At 41.5% G+C, this 27,712-nt stretch overlaps 1 protein-coding gene across 26 annotated transcripts in view; it reads right to left on the reverse strand.

The window, feature by feature from the left end:
• Positions 1 to 27,712, reverse strand: part of LOC138184439 (xin actin-binding repeat-containing protein 2) — a 75,715-nt gene that overhangs the window by 38,165 nt on the left and 9,838 nt on the right. For 15 of the 26 annotated variants that reach the window (XM_069122369.1, XM_069122395.1, XM_069122393.1 and 12 more), the window contains exon 1: positions 2,348 to 2,417. The exons of 5 other annotated variants lie outside the window; for them this stretch is intronic. In XM_069122369.1, the coding sequence (XP_068978470.1) occupies positions 2,348 to 2,402 (55 nt within the window). In that variant the 5' untranslated portion in view covers positions 2,403 to 2,417. Of the gene's footprint in view, positions 1 to 395; positions 414 to 2,347; positions 2,430 to 27,712 lie in introns of those variants that run through there. 6 more of the 26 variants (XM_069122377.1, XM_069122368.1, XM_069122371.1 and 3 more) reach the window with 6 other exon arrangements.

The following is a 27,712-nucleotide window of genomic DNA, read 5'->3' on the forward strand; positions in this document are numbered from 1 at the left end:
TTGATTTACGCGACGTAAATAACAGATTAATGTTCTGTTTGGTAATTCGCGCGCTCTTTCCCGTCGAATTATCTCCTGTCCGTACAACTGGATAACCGATCGACGTTGCGCAGTTTCGTGCCTCCTTTGCGAGCCATTCGGAAGAAGGTCACTGGGTATTTCTGGACCAACGATTTTCCTGGTCTTATTCCAGGGACGACTAGGAAGAGAGATTCGTTTAATTCCACGACAGAGTTAGATTACACGACGATCGTTTTCATTTTGGTCGCGAAAGCAGACGCGCCGTGCATATTGCTAAAAAATTGCGTCGTACGTACAATGCCGCGGAAAAGTAACAAGACAAATTTCCTTACTCGAAATATCGTAATTATGAAAGACCGAATTGATTTGTACACCTTTTCTCAAAGGCTGTGTTTTTGTTTATCATTCGTGTAATCGTTCTGAAGTAATCTCTTCCGGCACTGTGTATGATTTCTTGCGCGTTAGATCGTCCTTTAAAAGCCAGTGAAGGTTATTAATATATCCGTGGATTTGGATGTGTTCCCCTTGGTATAAACATTCGCGATCTGACGATTACGAAAATATGCGAGGGCAAACCGGAGATGGTAGGTCGTAGCAGAGAAGAGAAGGCACGCTCTATTCTTAGATTGCTCCGAATTCGGTGAACAACGAGATCCGCTGTCCTTCTGGGAGAGACGCCGCGTAATTCGCGCCACTTTGTACGACCGCAGGGATGCTGACCAGAGAGACCACTCCTCCCTCTGGCTTTAATTTCCGCGGTGTCCTCTCGGTGCGCGTGCATCGAAATTAACGGAAGATGCGGCCGTATGGAACTCAGGAAGCGGTTGCAGCGCTGCCGCGTTGTTGGCTGCCAAGTTGAATCCTCCTATTATTAGCTATTCCGTGCGTTCGCGTATTTATGCCATAGCGACCGAACTTATTTCGAAAATGAAATCTGAAACTGCTCAAGGATACCACGCTGGCTGCTTCCTGGAATCGTGTTGTTTCGCAAATTGAAAGACTTTTGCGAGCCATCGTGAAACAACAAATATCGTACTGGCCGCGCCAGTTTGCTAGAGGTTTCGGTTTGCTGCATTCCAAGCTTCGATTTTGAGATTTTCGGAAAAATTGATCCTAAAAGTAAATGACGCGCTAGATACCAGTAGAATTAGATCGCTGAAAGAAAAGAATTTTTTACAACTCAAAATATAATAGGACTGTTTCAGTCCTTTGTTAAATATCGCTGAACGATACGTACAAGCACTGTACAGCGAGCTATTTCCTAGGATGGTAAGTTACGTTCTCGAATTTTAAATTCATCTTGGGACGACGTTAGATCGTTGGTATACGTATTGGTACACGTCAAAGTTATTAACACTTTAATGACTTTGTATCTACTAGACCATACTCGCAAGAACTTTAGACGCTTCAAAGAATCACGTTCCACGAACATATCCTTGAACAGTATGCAAACACATAACAAACTGGCAACAAATTGTTCACCGGTGAGAACGCACCTTTAAAGGCTCTGAAAGACTCTGTTTGCGTCACGTCTTCTTGTTGCACACGTTTCTAAATTCGTCACGTGCAGTTTATTCCGGGAGCATTTCGCGCAAAAATTTATGGCCACCGAAACGAGCGTTAATCGATGTTCTCTGGCTCGTTAAAGTTGCCGTGGGTCAGGCTTGTGGTTGGAATTAGAAAGAATAAGACGCGAGTCTTAAGAATAAGTTACGGTAAATTATATCAACTACGAATTAGTCGAGTGTGATGATCGGACGAGGTATAATGAAACAGCTTCTAAACGTGTTTTTAATAGCCACAATTATTATTCCGGTCGGTGGTTGCGTCGCGTGGATGTTTTTAGCGAATCACGCAGCGAAACGACGCGGAACTATATGTATATTGATTTAAAGTGGTCGTTAAGGAATTCCTAACTGTCTCGTCCACGTCGATATATCGTAACGTTGCGTGTATCATTGCACGATTTTATCGATGCCGCACACGGGTCTGTATTTATAAGCAAATGTTTCAGTGCGATTCGCTTATACGAACGCGAACTCTTACTCGCTAAACGAAATTCGTAAATAGCGGACAGAATTAAGTGGACTCTTGTTATACGATCGACTTATTCGTACGTGAGAACCTGCTTCTTCTTCGACAAATCCGTACAAATTCGCGCAATTTCTACTCTATGGTACAATATATGTACTTTTCAGAAAGGTGTAACGTCGCGTAAGAAGATAGCGAATATTTAAAGAAAGTCGTATTCGAGAGACTAGCAATGATTCGATCGAGTTGATTTATGTTCACCGATTAACGGATTAATTTTATCCTTTATTCCTACCGAGAAAACAATCCAAGCAAACTACCGTCAAAAATTGCTTGACAAATTCCAGCATATCGTGGCCCGAGCAGAGCACGATTTATAAACAGAGAAAGAGAACGGTCCGGTTGACTCTAACATAAACTAAGTCGCGCCGCAGTAAAATTAGAAAGTGGTTCGAAGCGCGCATGCGCCCGTGCTTCGGCGTCCCTGTAGCGCGCATGCGCGTTCACCAGTTTTTCCATGCTCCACGGCACAACGTGATATTTAAAAGCGCGCAGAACGTTTTCAAGTCCGTGGTCGTCGTGCTTCTCAAATCTTTCGCGCGCTGTCTCTTTAATTCGATCTTTCTCCCTCTCCTCCTTCTCCTCCTCCTCCTCCTCCTCTTCTTTCTCTTCGTTTTCGTTTTCTCCTTCTAGGTTCATTCGTATTCTCTTTCTTCCCTACCCTTTCTATCCGTTCGTCGATCTTTTTCTCCCGCTTTCTCGATCTCTTTCGCTCGATCCAGTCTCTTCTTTTCTCTCTCGTCCCTCTCGTTGGCCGGCGTTTCTCCGAGGTCGTTCTTCGGGTTCACGACCGGGACTATAGGAGATCCCTTCTCTCTTTCTCCCGGATCGTGGCTAACTCTCTCGTTTCAACCTATCCTCTATTTTTAGAATGACACACTACCGCGATTCAACGACGCTCGCACGCCACGAGACTCGTCGCCGCAGCCGGGAAATCCTCTGCCCAAAAGCGGTCGCGAACGAAAGCGACAGCGCCACTTTTCGTTTCGATTCACGCGACGTTCCCGTGCCGTTCCACCTTCGTCGATTCCTTTTCAACCACGTCCGCCGTGCACCATGATAAACCAGACTCGTTCGCGATGAAATCGTCGCGTCTATCTATGTTTCATAAATTCTACATCATCGAACTACTAATCTACGAATTTCAATAAATTAAAGTAAACTTTAAATACTACTAAGCAATGAATAATACCAAAAGCGAATAATTTTATGATCGTTAATCTGTAGCAAACCGAAGGAGAAATAAACGAACAAACAAATATTCCAAAACTCTCTCTGTATTTTGATACTATTCGTTTTGCTTCGTATAGACTCGACTCGCTTGATGCGAGTAAATGATTTTCTCTTTGTATGAGAAGCGATTTACAAAAGGTTTCCCAGAGAATAAAATCCGAAGAAAATTGATGGCAACGTTCACGCAGCAAGGGCTGTTCTCCTTCGTTCCTTAGTCACGATTTCTTGAATTCAGAAAGGGAAGAGGTTTCCAGCGTCTCGTAATTAAACCACGACTTTACGACGATGATTCGCGAGACGGCGAGAGCACCGGAGCCCGTCCAAACGAAAGCGCAAGGTTCACCCGTAAATTGCAGTATCATGTAGTATTTGCACAATCATTCCGGACGCGTAGTACGTGCTGAAGCCAACGGCGAGTGAACGTACGCGAGGGTGTGCTTTTGTCTTTCGCTCGTGCACCCACTTGCACTGTTGCAACAGCCCCGATAATTGCGTCAATTTGCGTATCCTGTGCGTTTATCGATTTTCCACCGTGATACCATTTTCACCCAATTCGTGTTTATCCCTTTAGACTTGCGTAAGAATTTCTATTGTACAAAGTATCTGTTTTTTTACGAATTCCTAAACGTTCCCGTATCGGTTATCCATTAAGAAATCTTCTGACGATAAAAGAATACAATTCGGTAAAAAATGAAACAAAAGACGCGGCAGAGTTCAATTTTTGATAAACGTGTGAACGCTGTCAGGCAACTATCGTAATTACGGTAAAAGATAAATAAAATATTATTCGAAGAAAGATCGGTAAACGAGGTCCGATTAATGCGTGTTAATCGTTGAATTTATGTAACGCGAATTGATGTGACAAGTGAAAGGGATCGATTACCGGTGTCGTCGAATAACCATGCATCGTTCCATGGGTTATAACCGCACATGGACCGCGCTCGAGACCGGCAAAGACGTAATCGATAATGGAAACTTTGCTTCCTCGATTCGCGTCCACGCCTCTTGTCCACGATCCCTTCTTCTGTATTTCTGAAACTATCGGTCGAAATAGAATCGTACGATAATTCGGGTCGAGGACCACGTAAATCTCTTTCCGGGTATTACACCAAATTCGAATCGAATCGTTGCAATTCCGGATGAGACAGCGGGGCGCTCGTAAGTCCTCGACGGATATACACTGGCGAAATTGTTGCACCATGATCGCTCTATTGACCCTAAATGATGGTTTATAGTGTTCGGAAATATAGCCAATTGAAATCTCTCTGTACGGTTGCTTTCAGGAATAGTAGACCTAGTTGGTTAATGCCAGGCATTAATCAACGTCGAATCTTTTAGAGCTAGGATTGAAATGGTTGGATTCGTGCATTCTTGGGGAAGATTAGATTCTAAACAATGTAAGTGGCTGGTAAGTGTAACGAGGTTCGATCGAGCCTGATCGAACGCCTCCGCTGCAGTTCGTAATACTTTTTTAATGTTCGACAGGAACGAATCCTACCGACGTACATTGTATAATACTTGAAAATCGAACGAAGTCGATCTTCCATGAAAGACATCGAATGTAATTTATCAAACATCTGTGCTTCGTATATGCGATTATTTAGAAAAGAACGATTGGCGTTCCTCGTCATCGAAAAGCTAAGGTTAGCGAAACAGATTTTTCATTTGCGAGAGGAAAAAGGAGAAAAGAATTAGTCGGAAAATAAAGGAAAATACTGGGAACGGGAGTCTCGAAGTTTATCCGGAAGCTGCGGCGGCGCACGCACGTAAGCGTGCACGCAAAGAATCTTCCGCGTGCGTGCGTGCGCGCGGGCGTCTGTTGCACGTTTTCACTGCAACCTGAGTTGCTGAAGGCGCGGCCCGATCTGTCGCGGTGTCCCCTTACAGATTTCTATGCAACTATAATTAGGTAACTGACACCAGTCCCCGTAGGAATGCCTGTTAGCTGCGAAGCTATGCCGGCGCGGAAAGTGGCGCGAATATTTTCGGCGCGAGGAAAGCCGAAATTAAACGCGGCGTCGTACTTTTACAAGCGCGCTCACAGCCTCGTATACTTAACCGGTGTTACTCACGGGTGCTTCCTCCTCTCGTCTATTCTCCTAGTAGTTACGCTTTGTTCCTGTCTTATTCTTTTCTTCTGGCCAGCCAGAGAGGTGTTTCTTCGTTTTACGCTCGCGCGAACCAGAGGTCACGCCTGGCTTTCCGTCACTGATGGTCCCACTCTTTCCTGTGCTCTTTCAACGAATCTTTCTTCCAACTCTTCTTCCACACACGATCGTTAAAATCGATTTGTCACGGTACGAACCATTCAGACAGAGCCACGTTGATTAAGAAATTAGAAAGTGGAGCGGTGACGATGTTGGAATTATTATTTATATTTATTAAATTTACCTTCCGATTTACTATTATTTATATCGCGTCTTTTAAGAATTAAATATCAATCGCATACTTGGATAGGGAAATTGAACAAAATTTCAGATTTACGAAAAGTCGGATCAACTTGACTTGCATCTACTAAAATATGGAAGTCATGGTTGACGTTTTATTTACACCGCGATAATCGATTAAAGCGGAACTCTGCTGCACACTCGTTCCGCGTGTGGCTAAAATTAATTCTTCATCGTGAGGATCGATGACTAACAAGGTACAGTCTTCCTCTTTTCCCCTTTTACGATTGCAAAATCTCGAGTATACAGGGTGGTTGGTAACTGGTGGTACAAGCGGAAAGGGGGTGATTCTACGCGAAAAAAGAAGTTGAAAATATAGAATAAAAATGTTTCGTTTGAGACTTTCTTTTTGAGAAAATCGACTTTGAATTTTCGCTCGGTACGCGTGCACTTTATTACGTCTCGTTATAACGGATCTCACTGTAGATCGTTGTCTCGATGGAAAAATTAAAAAAAAAAAATTAAAAAAAAATTTTTATTCTATATTTTCGACTTCTTTTTTCGCGTAGAATCACCCCCATTCCGCTTGTACTACCAGTTGGTATAAGATAATATAATAAGCAACGAACAACCGTATCGATCGCTTACAATTTTGATTTAAGATCAATAGAAATGCGCGGAGGTAACAGAGAAATTAGAAATGTAACGTTGCAATGCTGGTGCAATAGTATTTCACCAGCGATGCGTTAATAATATCAAGATGAAACGTGGAATCTGTGAATAATAAAACGAATGATTTCATAGTTATTTACACCTGTCGTCGAGTGATGTTTATTCGAGCGCGTGCATGGAAAATATGGCCGTTTACATTCCTGCGCCATTTTTACCACGACCCTAAGTGTTTCTTCATTCTCCAAATACTTGACTCAACGCCAAACGGTTTTCGTTAGTCCCACTGCTGCCGTGCGAGCTTTCCATTGGTTTTATATAAATCTGGGCGCAGGTTGCGCTTCGTCTCGCCCCTTCAAATAATTAATTCGTTCCTTCGCGACGCGAACAAAGTTCCAGCGACGAATCGGCGACGAGAAAATGACACTTGTTATCGAGACGCGCGTATCTTTTATTCGATAGTTGTTAGACAAATCTTGAATATGTTCACTGGTGATATTTTATCGATGGCATAGTATCGAGTGAAAATGAGAAAGAACGTGGGAAGCGAAGGAAACGCGCGGTAGAAAACATCGATCCGATGGAAATGTGCCAAAGAGCGTGGTTTCAAAGGCACCATTTGTCATCCTTGTAAGCCGCAGGAAAGTGACTCTTTCCATCTGTTTCCCCCGGGCAAAAGTCATTCGAAACCCGTAACGTTTGTATTCGACACGTTCCTACGATGGTCGTCTGTTCATTGTGTGGAAAACGAGAACAAGGGACGCAAGAAAGGGCGGAAATTATTTCGGTACAGTTTAACGATAAACGCTTGATTCCTTGTCTCAGGAATTTTCAAACAACTTGGTTAAACGTTTCTAAAGAGGCAAAGCTTCCGTAGTTTCTTCTACCATTACTTTCCAACGAAGCATTTCTTTTATCAAGCGCTACATACTTCACTTACGTAGCATCAAACTTTTGCGATCCTTCGAAACATTAGTAAATGATATAAAATTTAACGTGTGTAAACTTAATTAACACGTTGAATGCCATGGGGGTCACCGGCACTCGACTTGGTCGTGGCGCCGTGGGGGTCACCAATGACCGGCGCACCAAGATTAGTCGAAATACATAATTTGAACAAATGTCAATAGTTATAAATTTTTTATTATTACCATCGTTACTACAATGGTGTGACGCAATTAATGAAGTATAAAACATATAAAAATAGGTTTATTTATACATGAAATATAAATCTATTATGTGCGCCCCCCATCAGTGGCTGTCGAACATGGGAAAAACCCGCTTTTTCTGTGTTTTATCTTAACGAACAATAATGCTAAGGAACGTTTCGACTTGAAAGGTGTTTGATGGCAATTAAGGGCCTTGACAGTAAAGTACAAAATGCTAAATCTTGTGACGGTTCTTTAGGATTATTGTCCGAATAAGTATAACCAAGGGATGGATTATGATTTATGGTAGGTCCCGGGACGTAACAACATAGAACAATTATTTAGCAACGCGAAGAAACAATATGAGATAATTGATAATCGCAAAAAATAAGTGAATCGAGCGAAATTGCACTACAGCGCCATGGGGGTTACCGGTGACCTCATTGAGATAAATTCATTAATGATGATTATACACCGTAACATATCTCTTGTGTAATATTTCAACGTTATATATATCGCATAATAAAAAATTCATTGTTGTGCCATGGCCAAACCTTGTAAAACTGGTCTGCCATTTATAGCGTGTTAACTATAATTGGTATTATAAGTAGTATTAATTATAATTAATTATAATAAGCACAACGATGCGCCGATACTTTCTCTAACCATTGCATGTAAATTGGCTAAATGTAAATTTGCTGCTCATATTATTAATTCGAGTGAAGCGATTTTGACAAATTTTCAACCATCTAAAATTTCCATTTTCCTGTCTTCTGAAAGCTACAGCAGCCAAGTACTGTACATTGTTTGTTGGCAAGTTACGGTCGAGAGAGCAGTAGGAAGAGACGGGAGGCTTAATGAAGACGGAACGTTGTTTCGCAGAAGCGTGACAAATTTATCCTACGGCCACGCTGTTCGTTATCGTGATTAATAATCGCGCAACAATGATCGCGAACTGTCGCGTGAGCTACCAAGAAAGCAGACGGGGCCTTGTCGTTCGACAATTGCCTTGGCAGACGGCAGACGTCAGCGTGAACGCCTTCCCCGATTCCTCCATATGCCTGCGTCAGGTCAGCAAACTGTTCTTAACGAGAACGAAGCGGAGAAACTCCCGCGAGACTCTGCTTTCGCATCCATCGATTTCATCCAGCTTCTTTGTTTTCTCGAGGGGGATGTTGACGAGAGCGAAAGGATTTTACGATTTTTGTCCAGAATTAGACGCTGGAATGCCGACTGTTATTTCCAGGTCGTAGAACTATCGATTTCTTTCGCTGAAAAGCTACCGTTCCAGAATTCAAATTTAGACCAGAATTTGTCACAGACTAAATCGATTAAAAATTTATACCACAATTCGAATTTACATTAAAAATAACGTTCAATTAATTCGATATTATATCGGAAAATTATGTTGTGTATATCGAAGTTAGTAAAATTTAATATGTACGCGTATAGAATTTTCTGTAGCCTGTTTTGTGTACAATATTACGGTTGAAACGTGGGTTCCATGGATACCACGAAAATAACGTTTGGTAAATGCTACTTTACATTGTAAATTTGTATTATGTATGGTAAATTTAACGAAATTCGATGCGTATATACAATATCGAATCACTATCTCGTTTTAATCCACCAAGCATCGAGCGAGGAGATTATATATCCGTCAGTATCGAAAAAGGCCTGATCGTTGCTATCGTGGGTGGAGATTTACACAGATAATTGAGAAACTTTCAGATATTTCTCGCCTCTGAAAAAGGTGGCTAATCTCGAACCGTCCTGTCTCTCTTTCTCTCCAAACTACCGAATCGACCTGTTCTTCCTCTTTTGATACGTAAATTTCGTGGGCCACCGCTTGCTGGAATCGCTGTATTTGCATTTAATGGACTCTCGTATTTTTCGACGACCCAGCCCCGCAGAGAGTGGCTTCCCCGTGGGTTCTCTTCCAACTACCATAACCTACAGCTAGCAGGCCAATAAACGTGCAAATATCTGCCGCTAATGCTGCGATTACAATTAAAAACAAGCTTTTTCGATCGCAGTATCGACGTTAATTCCGTTTCAGAATGAGAGACCTCCGATCCCCGTTTCGAAACCGAGATTCACCGGGAACCGCAAGGGAACCAGGTAACCGCAATTAAAACAGGCCGATGGACTCGATTTCGCTTTCCACGTCTTCCTTCCCTACTCTCGTTGCTTTCTCATAATCCTGCAAAACACGAGGATCACCATGATCTACCGGTTCTTTTCAAAACCTCAGACCTGAAAATCCTCATCGCACGATCCTCTGCGACGTCTCTCGCATTTCGATCGATATCGAAGCCGCAGAAAATTATAATCAATGGAATAATCGCTTAGATTATTATTTCTATTCCTTTATAAAGTATCGTCGAATCAACTTCTGGCTTTATTTTATAACATCGCGTGGTACCCGTGGCGTGGATTAAAAGAGTTATACACAAATGTATATATCCGCGAAGAAGATGATAAATCAAACGGTTAAACGCATCAGTTAACATTTTGCAAAAAGAACCTGGTAATTTATCCAAAGACGTGGGGTGAATTTTTGGAAAGGGACACGATTATAGAACGAGTTCTCGGTTTTCTACGAGGCTGAGATGAGCAAACAGGGACGAGGAGAGAGTGGAGTCGCGGAGGGCAGGTGAACGACCTGCGGGGAATCGGTATTTGCGGCATTCCGGCGAGAACGATGAGGATGACCGAGTGCTCGCTCCCCCGATTATCCTCTTCGCTACCCTGCAACACAATGAATGAGAGAGTTTGCCTCTCGGTTTCTTTCTTCGTAAGTGCACCGGTAGCCAAGGTCACCGGAAGCCCCGGGAAAATTAACCTGCTTCTCCGGCTTCGACCGAGAACCCCGGGAACACGCGATCCTCGGATTCCTTCGTCTCTTTTTACACGCTCCTCATCCACCTTTTACGACTCCGACAACTGCTCTCCCTCGAACTCGTTCCACTCGATGAAAACTTCGCCTTGCAAAACGGTGATTCCGATCTCTCTACAATATAGGCAATCCGTGCGAAACTGTATATTCAAGGCTGTTGGTGTATGATCGATGAAATTTTGAATTTCACCTGCGATTATTTCGAATTTATGAAAGAAATCGCGAAATGAAAATTTCATTTAGCCAAACAAACACGCTTTCGTAGTGAACGTAAAATAAGCGAAATAGAATTCGATGAACACGATATACGTTTAACCTTGCTATACGATCTTGTACAGGTTTCTACGATATAGAGTACGGTGTCATTGGCGTTTGAAACACGGTTATTTCGTAGTTGGAAGGCGTGAAAGTATCGTTGACCGTCTCGTTGGATCGCGTAATTTCGCCTGGCACATTTGCCGCAACCTTTGTCGTCCCGTTGCTTTTTAAGTCGTTGTGCAAAATGGTAATTTACGCAGGAAAGATCGGTTCTTTGCGCTGTGTTATCAGATGTTGCAACGTACTCTCTGTTCGGTGGCTAGCCTGCGCCAGGACTAGAAGGAATATTTATTTTCATCGGCGAGATCCGCATGGAGAGAGAACACAACGGGTGACCACGTGTTCCGTTCTGCAGCTGCAGTTCACATGGTCGACGAGAAAGTCAGTGTTGCGTTGCATTTGTGCGTGACGCTCGATTATCCTCCTACTGGCTGCAACACGTTGTCTTGTCAGTCCTTTCTTGTTCATTCTTCCATCAAACTTGGTATTTTCCGTCGTTTGACAAAACTTCGTAACAAATCAGCTGTTGAAAGCAACATCCATCAACTTCATATATTGGAAAGTAGAGAAAGAAGGTGGTACTATAAATATTATTGTTTTTAATTTACGCCATTTCTCCAATCTATCCTTCGTATTCCGAATTCTTATTTTGTACGAAAAAATAATTCTAACCAATTAATTGTATCTCTAACAATCTGGATCGCGTATCCCAATTAGCGTAAGATTAATTCACGAACAGGGGCTGTACATTGTCACAAAATGTTTTAATCTCGCACTTTGTGTCAGCTTGTGTCTTTTTACAACGTTTCAACTCAAAACGCCGTGAATTTTTCTATCATTTTCTATTAGTCTGCTCAATGGGATCCGATTAATTTCAATTTTTCAGAATGTTCAGTGTTTTATTAAGCTTCATCGAAACTCCTGGAATTTTTCGGGGATTGCGGTTGGTTTGGCTCAAAGTCGCACGATTATTGCAAATCAGCGCTACGTTTGTTTCTCTAAATCGAGCAAATTACTTTCTTCGCGGGCTGAAGAAGGCGAATCGATTAAACCGCCGGAACTCGGAGGACTGGGAAACGCCAGGCCGGAACTCATTTCCCCGGAACACTGACGAAGAATGCGCGCACGATCGTAACTACATCCATCCAAGCAAAACGCGATCGTTACTCCGCTAGGGGATTTAATGAAGCGAGATATTCGGACTAACGTTGCACTTAAGAATCCACCGTAAAGTGTTTCACGATAAGTGCACTTGAAACTAAAACATTTCGCGTCACAGCAAGCTGTTCCGTAAAGTTCAAGTTCTCAGATGGAAGAATATCCGATCTAAAATATGCAAATGTCTTGATTACTTTAAGTTTGTAAAATAAATTCGTTTGATCGTTATAGGTGCCGTTTAATCGGCAAATTAATTATTATAACTGCAATTTTTTCAAATAGTTTTACATACAGCGATTAGAATGTTCGAGCACCATTCCAAAATTCTAAAATTCTAAAATTAAATAAATTTCTAGCAACTTTAATAGTTGTGATAATAGTAATTTAGCTTTAATATACTAAAACAAATATCGTATTTAGACGCACGTATTTTTCTCAAGCAAGAAATAATAAACCAAACGATTTCGAAATTTCACCAAATGTCCGAATAAGTATCGAATCACGACTTGGTTAATCGTTTTCGACGTACATTATTCTTACAACGTTTCAAGCTATGAAATTGACAGATGTCCTAATACATATGAAAAGCAGTGTACCCTACATGGAATTCCATAGAATTCTTCATTCTTCCAAGCTTCGTTTACTCTTCAATTTCTATGGAAACGTCTAAACCGTTAAGCGATTCTCCGTGAAATCTCACGAATTCTATTCAATTCCGAAACAGGATACCTGCGTTTACTCGCACTTAAAATTCTCCAGCGTTTCAGCGAGACGACGAAGGGAAGTGGCATTAGCGGTTCTCGCGAAAAAAGGGCCGCGAAGGCGGACGGTTGATACGCGCGCGAAATCGATGCAAAAAGAGCTCGACGAAAGCTTTGTATGGAAAGCGAGGCGACGCTGAGAATTTTCCCGCGGCTGCCAACTCTTGCCAGCCGGCCGATTTCAGCGTTCGGCTAAATAGCTGCCCATATAAATATAAATAGCCGCCTGTCCTCGATTTCTCGATGGCCAGAACCAGCCGGATGCCGAGTACTACTCGACGTTCTCGCAGATGCCTTCTGTATACAACAGTTCGATTCAGTATCGAGGCGAAAAACTTCACGGCGTTCACCCACTTGTCTTTTGGCCTCTTCATCGTCCTTCGTTTCGCGCGACTTGACAACTTGTTTGTCTGGCGAATCTCGTCGATCGAAACCGCGATACGATCGAACGAAATCAATGCAGGACTTTGTGGAGAAGCCGTTTTTTTGCTTGCGCAAATATAATAATCTATAAGGGATACTCGATAACTGTCACGCACGAGTAATTTGTATTACTCGAAAAGTGCCATGAAACTAAATTCAACTCCTCAGATAGGAGAATATCCGATCTAAAATATGCAAATGTCTCTATTACTTTAAGCTTGTAGAATAGATTCGTTTGATCGTTATAGGTGCCGTTTAATCGGCAAATTAATTATTATAAAATATTCGATAAAATATTCATACGACCGGAAGAAAAAGCAAGATGATATGGAAACTTTGCACGCGATGTCCGTGTACTTTGAAGATGGCGATGAAACAAGTTCCGGTTAATCGTGAAGCATCTAGGAAGAACGCTAAAAGCGGATACGGAGGATTTTCCGCGCAAAGATCATCAACCTTGCATTTTCCTTCGGCTAGTGGCCGAGTTACAGGACATGGCAGGAAGGATTATTAATATCGGAGCGGGTTAATGATCGCGCGACTCGTTTGTCGAGACGGTGATTTATCAACGACGTAAACACTGCGCTGGAATTTCCCTGTTTGCTCCGCCGTCTCTCATTAGGCTTGTAATGCATGGAAATCGTAGCTTGGTGTAAAATTAGATTTGCGAGGACGAGTCGTGAGCGTTGTGCAATTCAGCTGACGGAGGAAAGGGAACATCGGTATAAGGCAACCCGATATGTCAGGATCTTCGAGTTTCGTTACTTCCAAACTCGGAATCATTGTAAGATATTGTAACGCTTCAGATACGTTGTTCGTGGTGTCGATTCTTGATGACTCCTTCACACCGAAAGGATCGAACAGAAGCGATTTTGTCATGCTAACAATATCGATTTAGTTGCGCGATAATGTCCGTATCTGAAGTTAATCGAAAAGAACGTTGTGTCGATAACGTCACGACAGAATTACAAGATTATACAAACACAGATATAACAATATAACGTGGCAGGATTAATCAAAGAACGTAAAAAGTTTGCAGCGTTAGAAATAACTGGGATACGCGAACACCTTATGGGTCTTGCAATTACTCGGGACGATAGAATCAGCTTCGTATACGGTAGAAATTTGACGCGTTCGTATCATCGTAAGATCCCACGCGGTTATTTAAGAATCATAAAAACGAATCGCGCGCGCGTGGGACGATACACCGGAAACGTTTCGCTCGCCGTCCTCACCGTCTATCGTTCCGATGAATCTGCAAATTCTCCGAGCTCGTCTCGATGGAACAGGTTCGCGGTCTTCTCTCGCCTACATTCCTCTCGTTACGACAATCGCATCATTTGACGTAACTTTTCCATTCACGGTACGTTACACGAGGGCCGAAGGTTACAGAATCCATCGGAAGAAAATAAAACGATCGTACAACGCGACCGAGCAGAACTGTAACACGCACGTCGAGGAGAAAACAAAGCGTAGCAAAAAGTCGGCGACGTGAATTACGAACTGGTCATGCGGTGTAAATCGATTTGTTCTAATACGAATATCGAAAATTGTTGCTAATTGCCTTGCCTCTGTTCCTCGTCTTTTTCTGTCTTTTCCATTTGATTTCGCTCTGTAGGAAATTTCAATCTCGCAAGTGCAAAGTACAAGAATTGTTGATTCGATGAATCGATATATCCATGTGAAGTCAATGACGTTTTAAAATTAGAAGAGCATTCAAGTTAGAGCTAATTGGAGACCGGCTAATAATAAAGTCGTCGAACGACGACCGAGGTTGTATCAAGTGATGCAAAACCTGCGTAATCCCATATTTCGACACGTAAACGACACAAAAAAATATTTTTAGAGAACAAAAGTCGCTTAATTGATATATCGCGAATACCTGTTCAGAGAATTTTCTTCTTTTAATCAGTTTCTAAAGATTTCTAGAGCATCGACTTCACCGTAACGAAATTATTTCATATCCGGTGAATAACACGCACGACATTTGGCATTTTAGCTTCTAAATCTAAAGATGTATGCGGTGTACGAGGTTTTTCTTTTTATTTAATTTTTTACATTCACAATTTATCTAGTTTGGACATTTGGTAGAATCTTTTAGCTGCTTGATTATCATGTGGGTGGCTACCCCCAGCGGGATACCATCTTTGTGTTTGTTAGGTTGTGTCCTTTGTGAGGTCTGCTGGGTGTTTCCTTTTCAGTCTTCTATCCATGTTTCAGGTGTTGGTCGTTTCCACAGCTAGCCGGTTTGGGTGTGTTCCTATTCTTTCTTTATATTTTCCTGCGTATCTGCTAATTTCCTCATTGATCGTTGGTATTCCCAGGTCCTTCCGTATATCCTCGTTTCTAACGTACCATGGGACGTTTACTATTGTTCTAAGAATTTTAGCTTGTACTGTCTCTATTTTGTTTATATGACTCATTGCTGCTGTCCCCCATAGTGGTATTTCGTACGTCCAGATTGGTTTTTTGATCGTTTTGTATATTTTTAATTTATTTTCTATGCTTAATTTGGATTTTCGACTTGTTAGCCAATGCATTTGTCTCCTTGTTGTCTGTATTTTGTCTATTATTGATTTAGTATGCTGTTTCCATGTGAGTTGTGTTTCTAGGTGGAGTCCTAGGTATTTGACTTGCCTTATTTGCGGTATGTGCGTGCCGTTCAGTAGGATGTTTGGTGGTGTCCGTCTTCGCAGTGTGAATGTAATATGGTTGTATTTATCGGGGTTTGCTTTTATTTGTTTATTTTGCAGCCACTTTTCTATTTTTGTGATATGTTCTTGTAGTAATTTGACTGCTGTTGTGTACGAGGTTAACGTATTTTGCTTTTGCGTAGTGTACTCTTCTACGATGTTTCGACGTGAACTGAAACGATACACGAGACAAGAAAAAAATGGAAGATTGTTTTCCACGAGGCAACGTGGAACGCGACTCGATCGAAACGCGGCAGCGTTCTTTGTGAATCAATTGCGATGGACGACGCTGATTGTAACAGTAAAACGATGAATTGCGCGCGTATCGCGTGCACGCAGCTTGGAATCGTCTGAAAGGCGACGATTTGCAATCGCCACACCAATTAAACCGGCATCTTCTCTTCGCCATTCCACATCGCTACCAACTTTATCCCGTTTGAAATTCGCACCCGCCTCGATTCCGTTAGAAAAAGAGATTCGCGAAATACCGTTCTATGATATTTTCCTGATTTAATAAATTTCAGCTCCGCGGAGTAATAAGTTGTATCAAAATCAACGCTCCAATTAGATGAGTAATTACGGTCTAGTATTTAGTTATAGCGCAGTGAATGAGTTCGTTACGTTTTCTCTGTTTAGCCAGCCATTGCTCTCCGAATTCCTTCGGTTTTTACCATGTAAAAATATCTTATTTCTTACGCACTTGCGGTAGAATCGAGTTAACTGGAATTAATTGCATCGAAAGAAGAAATTTTTATTTATAAGGAAACTTTCTATCGAATCTTTCCGTTTAAACTCCAAGTAATTTTAGCCGCGTTACTTCCAATCGTCTTTCATAAGCGTCGATATTGCACGCGAATCAGAGAAGAAGACCACTGCAGGAAGTGAAACGACACACCGGTGGATTACTTCGTTGCAACCTCGCGGGGTTATCGTCGATAAGGCGCGCGCTGACCCACGCGACACGATAATTTCAAGATCCCGCTTCGCGTCCAGTTAGTTTCCGTGAAATTTTAATCGTACACGCTTAAAATTGATTTATACCCCTTTGTTCCGCGAGAACGAAGCGAAATCTGGGTCGAGCCGCGTAACTTTTTACGAGCGTGCTGCTTTCGATTCTTTTGCCTCCCTTAATGCTACATTTACTTCGAACAGAGAGCATGCTATTAACTATGAAAATTTTCAAAGACACGAGTCATCTAGCCGTTTAACTGGCGGACGTTGGCGCAAACGGTTCAGACAATTCAATATTCTTGCTTTAACGCTTGCGTAACGCACGTAATCGCCGTCGAGAACGATCGTAAATCAACGGTGTGAACGAACTTCGATCTCTAACGATCAACGTCTATGATGCATAGATTGATTTCACGGTCATATTCCGATTAATATCATCGTGTTTTCTTTAATAGAACTTGTTCATCGTCCGGTTCGAAGAATACGGACGGAACCGTACTGCTTTCAGCCAAAGTAAACCTGCAACGGAAGTCTCTCGTTTCCTCCGCCCAACTCGTTTAAGTCTCCTTGTTTTCAACATGGAACACAGTTCGCTGGCCGTGTCTTGACACCCGAACATGCTCGTAAACGCATGATTCGTGTGGCCGATGAACGATAATGCCGCCAGCGCGTTAAGCAAAACTGTTCGCCAACTACTCGTCAACAAAAGTAAATAACATCGCGTCTGTACTCGAGCGCTTGAACCTTGCGAACGGAACACTGGCACCGGTTACGTTAAACAGGTCTTTGATGTGCTGGGTGTTCGATGAAACGACGTGCACGATTTTTGAAGTATTTCTAATAATGTAACTAGAAAACGTTTCGAACGAAAGTTCATCTGTTTCGAATCAGCTACAAATTGCTTCGTTCGAAGATCATAGTATTACAGATGGTTGAATTCTACTTGGTATTGACTATGATTCTATAAAATCAAAGATACGCCGTACCGTTTAAAAAAGACAAGATGACTGTGAATTTTTTTTTTTTTATTTAGTTGTTTACATTCACAATTTGTCCAATTTGGACATTTGGTAGAATTTTTTGGCTGTGTGACTGTGAATTGTTAGAGAAAGAAGAACTTTTTGGAAATTGTAACTGGTTCAATTTGTAGGTGGTTCAGAAAAGGGTAACTTTCGTTCGAAATATTTTTTTGTTAATTATTATTAAAAGTGCTTTAAAAATTGTGTATACTATCTCGCTGTACGGTATGAGATAGGATGCAACGAGGTCTAAATTAAATCATTAAAACGTAATATAAGGCTGTAGGTCCGCTTGAAAAAGTATATTCTGTTTTAAGATTCTGCACGATGTAAAAGATAATAATTTACAACTAGACTGTGAATCTTTATGCACGGATGAGGAATTTAAAGCGCTGCAATTTTTCTGTTATTAGCGTCGTTGTCATAATTTATTATTATAAAAATTATCTAAAACGCGTCGAATGCGATACATTTCTACTTCTACTGCGTTTCTAGATTGTGTTTGTAAAAGTAGGAGTTTGCACTAACATTCATAGCCTACTTATGATTAACAGTATTTCATTCGCAAGTAGAAAAGCTGGAAATATTAATCGCTATCTCAGTATGTTCGGTTGGAAACGGCAAAGTATAAACTCTTCTTTCCATATTTCGCACATGGAAAATTTCATTCTATGTTCATAGCTTTGGCTCTATAGCTCGTTAACTCTATTTTCATTGTACCAGTCGATGTTTCGTGATTTGGACGATATCGTGACTACGCTTGGACCAGTTCTTCACTCATTAACAGACCATAGATTTCTATGCAGCTAATAAAAATTTGAAGGTGCAAATATATACAGAACGCACGTGACGTAGAAAAATATACGAAATTTTTAGGGAATAATACTCGTTCTAATTAATATTCGTAAAATAATTCCCCAGCTGAATTCCATTTTTCTAATTATCTTCGTAATTTTATTATTTCATCGCATAAATATCCGCAATCTGCTAACGAGACTGACCGACCTTGCTGTCAACGAAAGAACTTTGCAACCTATTCGTACGCATAGTAACATTGGCAAAGTATAAAACAGAACCATCGATCTCTTTTGAAACTCGATCGATTCCCACGAGGTGAATCATCGACGTGGCTCTAAATAAATATGAGTTAATCGGAATCGATAGTAACGTTAGTTTGCGGCATCGAACCGATTGCAGGGGACCGTGGAACGGGAAGCTTGTTAAAAATGTTGCTGATCGACCGCGAGGGAACCGAGGCGACGCAAATTCCTGGGAAAAAGACGAGTCGAACGAAGCATCTTGCCGCGCCGGGATTAATTGAGAGGCCGGAGGAGAACAATCCGTTGGATGAATATCCTGATTGTTGAGCGGAGCCACAGCCGCGGAAAATGATATTCCCCGGGTAATGAGACGAGCCAACGAGTGATTTAAGTAAATCTTCGGTGTATCCTGAAGGAGGAGAGGTTTGATTATCCGTGAAGAATAGTTCCTTTGAATTTCGCTATGAATTTGATGCACGACACGACGAATATAATTTGATAATTCTCTAGAAAGTTAGGAAATTAACGAAATAAAATAATGACTCATCGAGGGGAATCAAGCGTTTAAAAGTGAACAGTGTAAAGAGGATGACTCATATGCCAAGCACGATACGATAAAATAATTCGATAATTCTCGATAAACGTTGAGAAGTTAGCGGAAGGGAATAAAGATCCAAAGATAAGATCGATAAATCAGCAAGTATTTTAAAGTTGACACGCTGCATTGATAACATTTAATCGTGAAGAATTTCTACCAATTTTGATATCAACCTGCTACAAGATACGATGAAATAATATGTACGATAATTCACGATAGAAATAAGAAATTAGCCGAAGAGAGTGAAGATCGAAGGATAAAATCGATAAATCGTCGAGGTACGTGCGAGCCGTTCTATCGGAAAAGGAAACTTCTACTCTAGAAAATTTCTATTCATCGACCGCTCGTGAAATTCCATGCAAGAAGTTCTCCATTGAATTTAGGTCGTATCTTTCTGAGGAATCGCGTTAAACAAGGCTGATTATTCGCTGGGACCAGCATTCTTCGAGGCTGCTTCCGCGGTCTCGTAATCGCTTGATGGAGCACATGCGCGAGCGCGTGCATACGTATGCGCAACGGATTCTCCGGACAGCCACGTACTTGCGCTCTATCGAAACGCAGCCCGAGGAATCGGGCGGCCGTGAACGAGGCAACGATCTCCGAGGCTGGTGAATCGAACCGAGGAATGCGAGGGAGCTGCTCGATTCGAGAGTGTCGCCTGCCGAAGAAAGAAACGGATGAAAAAAGAAATTATCTTTCGGCCGCGGTGGAACTCGATCGATCGACTGAAAAGCGTCTTTGTGGCCAGCTTTATGATCTTGCCTCGATTTATGATCTCGATCGTTGCTTTTCACTCAGAAGTACTTGCTCGAGATAAGACTTGAAACGTGCAAGTTGCGATGTTTATACGACGATTTATTATTCACGCTTTGACGCTTTGAGTTCTGGATCGCGTTAAGTATCGTCGTTCTTTTATGGACATCTTACTTTACATTTCGTGATAGCAGAAGTTTTTCGTGCAATTATGCGGATTAACGACTTTTCTCAACACTAACTGTTTCAGCTTTTCAGCATCTCTTTTACGAAATAGGGATACATTTTAGAAACGTAATATTTTTCCAGATTAATCTTGACTTGATATCCAAAATTTGCCAGAAGAGATCAAGTTAGATCGGATTATGTTTGGGTGAACAAGCTCTTAAAGGGAAATACCACTAAAGCGATTACAGTTTCTCGTTAAGGTGTGACCCAATTAGCAGTTTAAACGCCTAGATCTGAGGTAAGAATTTGCAGTAAGCTCTTAAATATCGTATCAATTAGAAAGTGGATATTAAGCAGTCGGGAAAATGTTACGAGCAGCGCGCATAAACGCAAACGTTGGCCAGGTATGTAATTAGCGGTGCGTCCGGATGTCTTTAAGAAACGCTTTAGGTCGCAGGAATTTTAAGTACACGAAGTAATAAAGCGTACGTAAACGACGCATAATGAACGAACGATAGTGACTGGAATATTTTGAATGAATGTGGGCTTGGTTCGCCACGAAAATAAAAAATAAACGATTGAACATGATTTTGGAAAATCCAGACACGTAGACTTCGACCCGAAGACAATGTCGTTATAAATTAACTCGTTGCTCCCTAACGATATTTCTTTTTGTACGAGTTTATTTTAAAGTGGTCACGTTAACAATGGAGTCATTAGCGACCACTTATCCTCATACAGTGGTTACATAGATGGATATTTGGTTACTAAGCGTTCATAATCTTACGAACATCTAACCTATGCAGTTAATTTGATACTCGTTATCGTTTATAAGGAGATTTCGCGTTACTATCTATATAAAAATATTACTCTTGGTAAACAAGTTTGATCTCTTTCAAATCCTGTAAAAATTCGTGGAAAACAATGCACGTTACCCACTAAAATAGTTATCGAGCGTTAAAAATAGAGCATAAATTTAAAATACACGTGGAGAAGAAAGTATAATAGAATTTTTAATAAAGTTAGAGTTTCGAATTAAATTACAAGCGATAGCTAATTCTTGGAGAGAAGTCGGTACGCGTTTAGCCAAGTGGTTAATGGGTTAAAGCGTGGCGAACCGAGACGCGTAGCAGCCTCGTGATTCCGTGTGCCTAAATTTACGCACAGCAGATGTAATAAAGCGTGTGCACGCCGTTTTACGGTATCCTCTATCCGGGATTCCGAATAAGCAGCGACGCAACCGGCCGATTACGTCGCTTTGAACCGATGCCAGCCACCTTTCTGCGATTCTCCGAACGCACCAAGGTGCGACCGCGCCGTGGAGGAACGTTCCTGGGGCAAAGTTTCTCGAATCGAGGAATTCGCCTCCCCGTCGTTCGATTCTCTGCATTTTTTCCCCATGAACCGATGATCCATGAATGATCCGAATACTTTAATGTCTATACTCTGATATACAGTTTGTATCGCGTAATACGATTCTTCGATTCGTTTCAACGACCACCTCGATGTAACAAGAACAGAAATACGTCGGTATATCCTGAAGAAAGTAATTATTGCTATCGAGAGATTTGGAACTCGAACGACGAATGAACGCATTGGTCTTGGTTTCTTTCCTTTGTTCTGTTGTTAGATCGGAGTATCCTTTATGAGTGACGAACAAGATGCAGACGTAAACTTTTACGAAGTGAAATAACAAGCGAAAATGTTGATTACGCTAAACCGTTGGAGGTATTTCAGGCACAAAGAGAATGTAACGCTAGAGGTTTATTTGTATTAAAAAACTTAGCTAATTCAGCAGTAAGAAATATATAGAACTCTGGAGTACTAAAACAAACTGACAATACGCTTGATCTCTATTTAAATAAATGAAATTTAATACCAAAGTACCAGACATTTTATTCTCCTATTTTAGCTTTACCGTATTTTGAGAAGACTCTGTCGGTGGTTAACTTAGGCTACGTAACCCGGTTATTTCATTCGTACATAAAAAAAAACTCCACATTCGCAATCTAGAATCCTTTCTCGTTCGGCTTTCACTGGGTATCGTCGTTTCGAGTGTCTGAAATTATACCCTGGGACGAAGATTGCTTGTAAATCGAATAGAAATTGAGACAACTGGGTGTTCTAGTCTTCTTCCACGGGATAGAAAGCCGGACGAATGTATCCATAACTCACCACCGTATCAATTCCAACGGAACTTGTTTCGCCACTTTTAATTTTCCTTAAACTTCTTATCGACCACCGTATCGTTAAAACGTAAAAAAAATTTAATTAAATTTCCTGCTGAAAATAATTATCTTCAAAGTCATCATACGTCCTCTAGTCGAAGATCGAGAAAGCGATGGATCGTGTACGATGCGTCAGGATGTACACTATCGTCCATAAGTATTTAAACGTCGAATGACTAGAGAAATACGTATTTCTATTATTCGAAAACCCTAATATCGAGGAAACGTAGTGTTCGTCAAGACCATCCGACATGTTGTTAAGTTGATTATTGTCACGATTATCAAACATTAGCAGACAAACTGCAAGAATACGAAATAACACATCCAAAGGAATCAGAAACATTCGTTTGAACGTATACTGCCATAATTATTTAGCTACCTGACATTACAGAAAGTTGAAGATGTTTTCTATAATATCTGCGATATGTGTAATACATAAAAGTCACTGTATTTGCAGTAAGTATTCAAAGTATTGCAGCGAGTATTCAAAAGTCTGGAATACTTATGAACGGTAGTGTATCACGAGTATGTGGCGGAGCACGTCGTTGCTTTCGCGGCAGATCGAGCCTCGTTCAAGGCTACCAGCTTCTAACTTCGCGTGTTTACCGACGTCAAGTCAGGACCAGGCATCTCCGCAAGTAGGCTCCATCGGGTGAAATTCGAGAGAGGAGATCACGAACGGGTGAACGGTTATTCTCGATGAATGATCGCAACTCGATGTGACTTATTGCCAGCAGATTCTCGCATTCGACGAACCAGCCAACATACAAACAGAGTAATCCTGCCGATTCATACGTTATCGACGACCATTAACGATTCGTCCTCGTCCAACGAGAATTAATGACGCTTTTAGACCGCCAGGTGTTTTTTTAGTTTCATTTATTCTTCGCTTATTTCCTTTGGTTTACTCGAACGAAACGTCGCTCCGCTAACGTCGTCGTTAGTCACGTACATTGACACTCGTAAGTAACTAGACACTTTGGTAAATTCGTGGATTTCAACGAATCTCCAAAGTAACGACGAGCTAACGACTAGAAGCAATCATACGCTTATTAGCTGCAGACAGAGTTAGCGATTTATACGTTTAAATTTCGTTAAAGAAGATTAGGAATATGCGTATAGAACGTTTCAGATAATTTGTTCGAAGCTTCGAAACGATAGAGGATGGAAGAAAGTTTTATCAGATAAGAACCGAAGAGCGTTTCTTTTTATCGATATTAGTCAGAAATAGTTGGAAGGATTAATTGCTATAGCGTGAAAGTATGATGTTGCCGAGGGACAAGTAGTAACACGTTTCGAACCAACGGATTTCCATAAACGTCAACCTGCACAATTTTTCGTGATTCGTTGGCAGGTCGCGTCACGTTTCCGGTCGGTCGCTTCGATGGATTCTGCGGAATGCTCGCGTGACTCACGAAGAATACTAGTTGGGCTTCTGGTAGTCGGATTTCGGGCTCAGCAGACTACACAGTGTCTCGAAATCGAAGGTTATGCGATTCTTCATTCATTCTGGGTCAATGTGTTCCACAAGAAATAGTTAATAAAGGACCGAACGCGTATTCAATTGGCTTCAAGCTTGAAATTAACGCGTAATAAATATCATTCGATTCGATAAATTACACATTCGTAATTTATATATTTCCACATTACCCATACACTCTGACTTTCAAGGAAGGAAGATAGCAATTCTTAGCACCCATGGAAAGATTTAAAGGACGATCGAACGGTGCTGTTCTCACGAAATCGACGTTCGATGATTTACCTACACGCGGACAACGCACAAATTGTCGTACGTTTTAAATTAGCTACTATTCCGCGGTTGGTCGAGAAGAAAAAAGGCTGCAAAGTGTCTTCCCTTATGAATAATGCAGCATCCATGAATCTCCGCTCGGCTAATAGGTGATCCCAGCCAAGAGCCGCCTTTCTACTCTTCGAGAAGCTGGTGTCGTGACGAGAAACCGTATCTTCCTGCGATTTTATCTGGATGGTGGATCTTTCCACGCGAACAGACGCTTTCGATCTATGCGGGCATGCAAAACGACCGGCATCCCGTCGCTCGCTGCCTACGAATCTACCGAAGAGGATCGTTCCGAGCTTAACGAACGTTCGAAATAACCTTAGATTTCAGTAACCGGCCGCCTCCCGCGGTTCTTACGTCGTTTTTCAACCGAGCAAAGGCAAAGAAAACAGACAACCTTCGCGTGGGTGTACTTTTAATTCCCTTTGAGTCTTTCTGGAAATACAGAATTTCTTAATTTCCCGATATAGAATCTACAGGGTCGAAACGTTCGTGAAGTTGAAGCGTACGGTCGAATGGATGCGAGTAAATTAACTTTCGGATAAATAAATTCTTTCTACCGTTGAAAAGCATTTTTAAGCGTCGTACGGGGCAGTTAAAATCAACTGTTTACACGATCCAACCGGTTCCAATTATTTTGCGTGAAATTACAATCTTAGAACGTGTCGGTTCAAATCCATCGGAACGTGCACGTCGCAGTTTTTGAAATTTTACGAGCATAGCTCGAGCTACGAGAACATCAAGCGACGACAGAAATTGGACCTGTTCCTGTTTTGGAACGATCCAAGCTTAGAATAGATCGTCACGGAACAGCTTTTGGTTGCCTGCCACTGGCGAACAAGCGATTACGTTTTCCTCTTTCTCCGCTATTCTCGTTGGAACGCGATCCTTCGCGAGTTTACACCGTCGTTCGTTAATCCTGCTCGTCCGTAGCCTGCAGCGGCAAAGGCTTGCGCTTCACGGACGTTTCAATGCTATGACGACTATGATCGGCTTCGTGCTTTCTTAAGTGTCATCGCTGATCGACGATTTTCGTCCACTACTAACGACAGATATTCGTAAAAGAAAAATTCCGTGATCTCAAACTATAATATGTAAAGCGATGAGAAAGACTAAGTTATAACGTTAAGATTCTCGCAGAATTGGATCACGACGAATTTCAAACGTATGTTGCAACACGATGAGAACGTGTTCTCACAATGTTTGGCCAACACCAAGATCCTACAGACATAACCGCGAGACTAACTGTAATTAATTGATTAAATTCGTTTTCCTAGATTGTACGGCTCTGTTCTATTCTATTCATTTTCGAGTAGACGGCGATAAAATCTCGGACAACCGTTGACGAAACGAGGGCTCTGAGCTGCGACGACCACCCGGTGCATGCAGTTTCGGGATTTCGTGGTTGACTCAGCGCGAAATACTTCCTTCTGACGAGAACCACTCGACCCGCCGAAATATATACGAGCTGAGTCACCCCGTGCCGTGAGCACAGGTACTCTCCCTCTCCTTTAGCTGGTCGAACAAATATATCGAGTGAATATTCGGTGGCACTATGCACTCAAGGAAAATAGACCGACTGTCAGCCGGAAGAGACCACGGAATGATCCATTTGGAACGCGTTATTCGTGCTTTTAAAATGAAAAGTCTTTTTCTTCTTAGGCATTTTTGTTTTCGTTTTTCATCTTTTCGTTTTCAAAGTGACCCTGTTAAAAATGTGGTCGTCGAAATGGAGAACGAGTTCAGCGGTTTTAGATAGTTTAAGGAATCCAGTTGGTATCTGGGCAGCTCAGAAGCCATACGCAAACTATAATGTGATTAGGGGAACTCCGATATCTTCGTTTCGCCACCTACCAATATTGGATTCGTTCGTTTCATTGTGTCGTAGTTGAGTAAGACTGGTCCTATGTTTCTGGAAGCTCTTTGGAGTTACGTCCAAGTATGTTGTTCTTCTTACGTTGATATTACGAGTATGCGATTCGTTGGATTATTACGAAAAATCAGAATTAAGTTTGGAATAATCGGATAATTCTGACGACGAGCGAAGCTCGCAGTACTAGGCAATATATTTTCATCTAAAAATAATCGAACTCTTTTACTGAAAAAGTAAAAATTTGCAGGTTTATGGTTTTGTCTCTTACCTTCCTTCATTCATCCACGGGATCTCCCTAACATTACTCGTGCGACAAAATTTGTTCACTCTACATGTTGTTCTAATTTCAAGCTAATTTGAATCCTACGAAATAGATCGTATAGCGTGAAAAGATGTCAACGAAAGTTTTCCAGAATATTCGCTTTCCAATAAAAATCTATACGTTGAATATCATAAGACGAATAAACGACGAGGGCTGTTAACGATGGCCAATGTTCTAAACTCAATCGATTCGTTTATCGATAGTTGCAAATGATTAAATAACACGATCGCTTCGTCATCGCGAGAATGCAACTACAGAGACACGTGTAGCTTAAGAACAGGAAGTCAGAATTGTCAGTGCCGTCCCGTCAATTGACAGTTCTCTGCACAACATTGGCGCCATGCTCAACTTGTCTCGCCTATTTTATCGAACAATCGTACGTTTGCCAAACGACTTAACGATTTAAAGCACGTTTGTCTTTCCTTTAAACATTCAACGCTATTTCTCTTTAAAGCGCTTCCACGAACTTGCGAATCTTTCGTCGTGGAAAATCGACGATAAGAAATGTGAAGATTATCGAGATCGAAACGAGAGTTTCTCTCTTCAGTCGTTATTTCTTTTATTACGTTATTTATTTTAGACGTTATTTATTTTATATATGTTTACGAAAAGGAGCGAGTCTTCCGTTGTGAAAAATCAACGTTGGGAATTCGAAAGGAATTTCGAAGAGAAGATTATCGAGATTGAAACGAGCCACAGAAGGATACGAGGCACATGGCGCGCCTCTGCCCGCAGCATGTGCTTCAATAAGCTTTTGAAAAAAGATCAAGCCGCCCTCGAACAGCTGTCTGATTCACAGCATACACTATATACGATATAGTGTACAGTATATAGTATGTATAGTAAGTAGGAAAACCTACGAAATTTGGACATTGAATTTTATTCGGACTTGGAGTTCGCAAATCCATATAAATTCATATAAATTCGTGTTTCCAGAGAACGATATTTCTACCGATTCGTGCAACGACTCGTGGAACGGTAGATCTAATGGCGGACAGAGATAAGGCAAGGCACTTGGCTCGGTGACCACCTAAACCACAAATTCCTTCTAGCTTTCGTTTTCGTCGACGCACAAGACACAAAACCATATTTCTGCTACTAACAAGGAAACCAGGAATATGGATTTCTATAAATTGTCGGTTTGTTCGGTCTCCTTGCTTC

Source organism: Bombus flavifrons, chromosome 10 (assembly GCF_040668555.2).
Source record: "Bombus flavifrons isolate JBK064 chromosome 10, iyBomFlav1_principal, whole genome shotgun sequence".
Classification (NCBI taxonomy): Eukaryota; Metazoa; Arthropoda; class Insecta; order Hymenoptera; family Apidae; genus Bombus; species Bombus flavifrons.